Genomic DNA, 5899 nt, shown 5'->3' with positions numbered 1-5899 from the left:
CAATTATGTATCTCAGGAGTCTACCCCTTCTGATACCGAGGTTGCCCTTTCCAACAGGACTATGGTTCATCCAGCCAGCGTTACGCAGAATCTGACTGACTTAGAGAAGCTCGAAAGTAGAGTTAAAATTATACATAATTTAACGCATCGAGCATATGAGCATACTTATAAAATGGCTATTCGTGCAGGGCTTGATCACCCGGCGCTGAAAGAAATCATACGTGACGTATACCGACGCTGTACTGATTGTGAAAAGAACCAGATCAAGCGATGCGGTTGGGCACCCCTAAAAAGTGTGACAGAAGACCAACCAACCGATGCGCCGAGTCATAGTCGATTTGGTTAAACTCCCGCGATCCAAGCATACTGGCGATGTATATATCTGTCATTTCTTATGTGTGGCTTCGGGCTATTATATAAATAAGAGCGGAGGAGCTTGGGCCGAAATTTTGCTAGCGTGGCAGCTAAGGGATCCATCTAGATAATAAAGATCTGGGGGCCGACGATTGAGCCTTGTAGGATGCCATTCGTTCTATGGAATAGAGACGAGAGCGTTCCGCGGTATGTCACTCGGGTAGGGATCCTCCCAAACAGCGCGCGGAGGCAGTTGATCCAGTTTTCATATAAACTCGTAGAAGGACAGGCTTAGTTGAAACTATATATTTTGAAAGTCATATGTAACCTATATTGTTCAATTTAGGAGGCTATGCTTTTGTATGAGATATCCTTTTCTTTGTTCCTTTTAAAAAAAATTAGAGCTAAACAAAGTGCAAAGTGTAAACGCAAAATTGAAAACGTATGCGAGTAAAAAGTGTTTTTAAAAAGTACAAATGCATAGTTGCAAACTTCTTAAATTTGCTCTGTTCGTTCAGGTACCAATAATAATACCAAATTCTGAAGAGTACTTACTCATCGCACGGACATACCGGGGCGGGTAATCGGATATTATAACCGACAATATCTGAGATCCCGATTCCCGAGAGGCTGTGAGTCTACTCTATCTCTAGCTACTAGCTCTCTTTACTAGTAGCCTACAAGTTTACAACTGAGTAGCAAATAGTAGCCTACAAGTTTACAACTGAGTAGCAAATAGTAGTAGAGAGAGCCCAGGACGCCCCAAGTGCCAGGGTGCCCCAGAGCCCGAGACACGAGTTTCCGACATTGTTTTTGGTACTATTTTTTTCTACAAACAACAACAAGCGAATTTTTTCATTCTTTTTAGTGTCTGTTAAATATATTGGCGGACAGTTTTAGACTTTTAAGTCAGTTTAGGAACTTGATACTTGGGTTCTGAGAGGCCGGGACTCCTGGAAGTGGAGACTAGAGAGTGTAGACTGGAGAGTGGAGACTGGAGAGCGGAGACAGTGGAGAGTGGGTTTGTTTTGATTGTTTAGGTTTTGGGGGTTTAAAAGACAAACAAACAAACAAAGAGTTCTATTCTTTTCGATTCAGTATATTTCGACTCTCTCCTCGGAGGCTCGGAGTCTCGGTCTCTTCATTCTCTACTCTCTCGCTCTCGTTGAGAATCAAGAGGGGTCATTTTAAAAAGTCATAACAAAACAATAAATTTTGAGGGTTTAAAATAAGTAAATATATGATTAGAAAAAAAAACACCTGTAAAGCGTCCAATTCAAGTTTGCTTGCCCAAGAAAAAAAACAATACAAAACATACATTGTTTTATATATTTTTCTCTTTTTTTAAAAACATTAAAAAACATAAAATAAATGGATAGCCTTCGGCTTCTTCTCTTGTGTATAATTTAGAAGGCTATGAATCAATGAATAGAGCCGCTTCAGCCATTCACCCAGGTCCCCCCCAGAGGCCAGCGTGACGGTGAACCCAGGGCCCCAGGGCTCCAGGCGGGGTCCAGTCGCCTCAGTTAAAAACAAAACAAAACAGACTGTTGGACACTTGGACTGTAATAAAAATAAAGAATGACTCATCATATATAATATATGTACAGTATTTATGTTTGATTCTTTAATTTATCTATAAAATGCATACTGCGAGTCTGCGACTCGTTGACTTTTTTTTGTTTTAGAAAAAACAATGTCACGGTGTTGAGTCATTGTGTGTTGAACTGTTGAATGTTGACAACAGCAACGAGCAATTTGTTATTTATTTTATATTTTATAGAAATATTTGGAAGCTTTCTTTGGTTTGTTTATTGTTATGTTTCAAAAAACAAACAAAAATCATATCACCCTGTATTTAAGAATTTTTATTTTTACTAAAAATTGGAAACCAAAGTACGACTGTATTCGTTTTTTTTATTGTTTTTTAAAAAAACAAATCAATATCAATTTTAGCGAGAAAGGACAACAAATGAAAGTAAAGGACCGGAAATCATAAATAGCTTTCTACAGAAAAGAGAGAGAGAAGGAGGCTATTTATGCGAAAAGTAAAAAAATATACTATGTTTTTTGTTAAAAAAAAGGACAAGTTTTACCAAAAAGTCCAAACTCTCTAGTTCTCGGCTCGCGACTGATGAGTGACTAGACAACTCTATCCCCTTCAGAGAATGAAGCAGAAGTTCATAGGCGAACAGGATTTTTTAGAAAGAATTCAGGCGCAATATGTTTGGAAATCGAACTCGCTGATACGACTCTGACCGGGTCTTATGGTTTGTAAATATATGTATCAGAAGACAGATTACTGGTCGCTGCAAACAGATCGGAGAAACGGAAAGACCAACAACACTTGGCAGTCTGGCGCAGTCGGACATATTTACACAACAGATTGAGAACTTGAGAAGTGAGCATGACAAATAATATATTATATACCGAGCTCAGAGTAATAATTCAGACCATCGACATTCGACAGTGGCAAACATACCAACACCACTGTCATTTAAAGGGTCTAAAGGTAGCGAGCGACTACTAGCACAGAGCAGATACAAAATATACCGCGTCAGGGGTATCATATTAGTAGCTATTTTCGACGGAGGAATGTGACTATAATCTGTATACAGAATCTCGTCACACGTAAGCGGCAACGACAATAGAAGCGTTGTGCACGTGTAGTAACTTTATTCACTAGCATCGCTTCGGATATCCTAACGGGTAATGTCCGTGTACTTGACACAAGCGCTTTTGTTATATTTGTGTTGAGTCAGATGCGCTCACCTTCTGCTAACCAACAAACACACTTGATAAATAACAAAGGAGTGATCAATTGCCAATCTGGCCTTTGACTTCTTAAAGCCTGCCGGTATGGGGGCCAACGACGGTACAGACGCTGATATATCGTCTATGGCTATGGATCGTCCTAAATTGGTAAGTTGACTGTCGGGACAATGATATTGCTGGTTGTCATGCAATTTCAAATGTTCGTGTACTTTTCAGCAGCAGATACACGAGCCGACGAGCTCTTTTATCAACGATTTGCCTTGAACGATTTGCTTTTATCGATTTGCGTAACTAGTATCCCTATTTGAACGATATAGCAGGCTCTTGGTGTTTTTGACTCATACTGACTCCGTCGCCACTGCACACGCACCACGCACACAGAAACGCACGCCTGGGCTGGTACACGCCCCGGGCAGGTGTGATGATGATCTCACGCCGTCTGAAGGGCGACCCACATGGTTTGAGGAGATGATCAACCGCATGGAGAACACGTTTGTATACGTTAAAGATCGCGATGGATTTTACATGCTGGTTAACGACAACGTATGTGCAAGTTTTAGTTTTTGTCTATATATAGTAGGATTTAGTTTGCGTTGCTCATATTCACGAGCCTATAAGGTGATTTTAAGTGTTTTTTTATTGGCTAGCATGATTCGGTAAGATAGTTCTATGCGTTATGTTTTGGCTAGCACGATGCGATGCATATCCTTTAGGAGCGGGCGAGCGCATTGAGGGACTTCACATGGCGGCACCGACTCAACTACATCATATAGTGCTAGCATGATGCGAGGGTGATCATTTTGAGATCCATAATAAAGATCAGGCTGATTTTTTTGAGATCCATAGTATAGATCAACGATTCTCTAGTATGCCCAAACCTTCTGTTTTCAAATTCAAGGCATCGCGGCACTGCCAATACCGCGATTATATCTTTGCGGTCGAAACTCGGCTTCGCATTACCTGATTAGGCAATATGCTAGAAATGCAGTGTCTGAAAATCGACCGACAGCGACGTAGCAATTCGTTAACTTCATCGTCTGATTTCTGTGCCTTGCAGTTTGCAAGACAGTTCAATATTGTGGATACGTGGAAAGGGGCCACGGATGCAACATTTTTGCCAGAGGCTGTCGTCAAGCAGTTAGCTATTAACGATAAAGGCGTGATGGAGTCCCGCGAAGACCAGGAGGTATGATCAAGTTCGACATTTGCAAAATATAGATCTATATTTAAATTGCCAGATCATATTCATACGTTGGCACAACCAGAGAATACGTTTGGATGAAATGTGTTCGAAGTGTCTGTTATGAGTTACTGGTAGCCTGAAGGTGCGCACTCTGATATACATGTGCACCTCGTGCCCCGCGTCTGGACGATTTGTGTCCAGTACGCAGTCTTTTTACTTTCACTCAACAACTATTCTAAGCTACAACTCGTCGTTTCAACTGTATATTTCACCGTTCTGGTCCTTTCATATCTGTGAAGTTGTGCATTAATTTACCATTCGCACTGTATTGATTGTCTTTGTCTCAGATTTTGGAAGAAGTCCCCTTTCCGGGTGAAGGATGTCGTACCTTCATGTCTTGGAAGTTTCCGCTGTACGCCCCTGACGGTACCGTGCGTGCTATGGGAGGCATTTCCATTGAGCTGGAGATGGTCGAGTTCTTGCGAATGAAAACGTATGTGGCCTGCTAATAGTCTCGGATTGTGTATATCTGCTTAGTTGTAGTATACAATACTCTGTTAGATGTGCACTCGCCTCTCGCAGTCCAGAATCAACCCGAGTACGTGTATATATTTGCGCCACGTGCTCATCATTTGAAGTAACTGCTAATCCCGCCTTTGCTTTATCTATGTGTTTTTTCCATTAGGAACTATATGCACGGTATGCTAAAGTCAGTCGTGGAATCGGGCTATCGCATTGAATGGCCTAGAGGTCTAACTATGCCACGTCTCATGAATGGAGACTCGACTGTGCGGAGATATGGGCTAGTTACGGAGCGCGAATCAAAACACAGTGGGCGTGTTCACCGGAAGATGAAAAGCAAGTTCACAGATATCACAGACGCCGATCCTGAAGATAGGGATGCGCTTATGCAGGAGCAGAATACTGCTTCTGATAGTGGTTCGGGTAGCGATCCTGGTGATCAATTAAGAAAAAGTATTGGCGAAAGTAGCGATAGCAGTGGGAGGCACCATCATAAAAATGAAGGGGAAATGGACGCGCAGATAATATCAGCTCTGGAATCATCGAGACCAACGGGGTGTGTTCATGAGTTGTTATTTGTCGTGTAATGTGCGGTTCTGTTCTCATATCCCATTTTACTACCACGTTTAAGTTCAAGTATCTGCAGTGTATATGACTTATCGCGGAATATCGGAATCTGAATTCTATATATATATATATATATATGTATATTTTATATATATTCACGCATATTTATATATACAAATAAATTTGTATTCTATTTATATGCACTTTCTTTATGTTTACATCTACATCTATATCTATATCTACATCACATCTATATAGATCTATATATCCCTATGTCTACATATTTTTGTCTTCATCTTATATATATATATATATATATATATGTATATGTATATATAATTATACACACACACACACACACACACACACACACACACACATACATATATATATGTATATATATTTTACACACACATATAATATATTATAAATATATATATATATGTATATATAAACGTCAATGTACAATGTACAATGTATACACACGCACATACACAC

At 40.2% G+C, this 5899-nt stretch overlaps 1 protein-coding gene across 1 annotated transcript in view; it reads left to right on the top strand.

Annotated features, from left to right (window-relative positions):
- Window positions 1-2816: 2816 nt before the first annotated feature.
- Window positions 2817-5899, top strand: part of SARC_03579 (hypothetical protein) — a 9927-nt gene continuing 6844 nt past the window's right edge. Inside the window, exons 1-5 of the mRNA XM_014302616.1 lie at window positions 2817-3276; window positions 3511-3672; window positions 4187-4315; window positions 4660-4805; window positions 4998-5390. Of these exons, the coding sequence (XP_014158091.1) occupies window positions 3214-3276; window positions 3511-3672; window positions 4187-4315; window positions 4660-4805; window positions 4998-5390 (893 nt within the window). The 5' untranslated portion in view covers window positions 2817-3213. The remainder of the gene's footprint in view (window positions 3277-3510; window positions 3673-4186; window positions 4316-4659; window positions 4806-4997; window positions 5391-5899) is intronic.

The sequence above is a fragment of the Sphaeroforma arctica genome, assembly GCF_001186125.1.
Source record: "Sphaeroforma arctica JP610 unplaced genomic scaffold supercont1.185, whole genome shotgun sequence".
NCBI classification, from domain to species: Eukaryota; class Ichthyosporea; order Ichthyophonida; genus Sphaeroforma; species Sphaeroforma arctica.
This window is presented reverse-complemented; position numbering and strand designations above follow the sequence as displayed.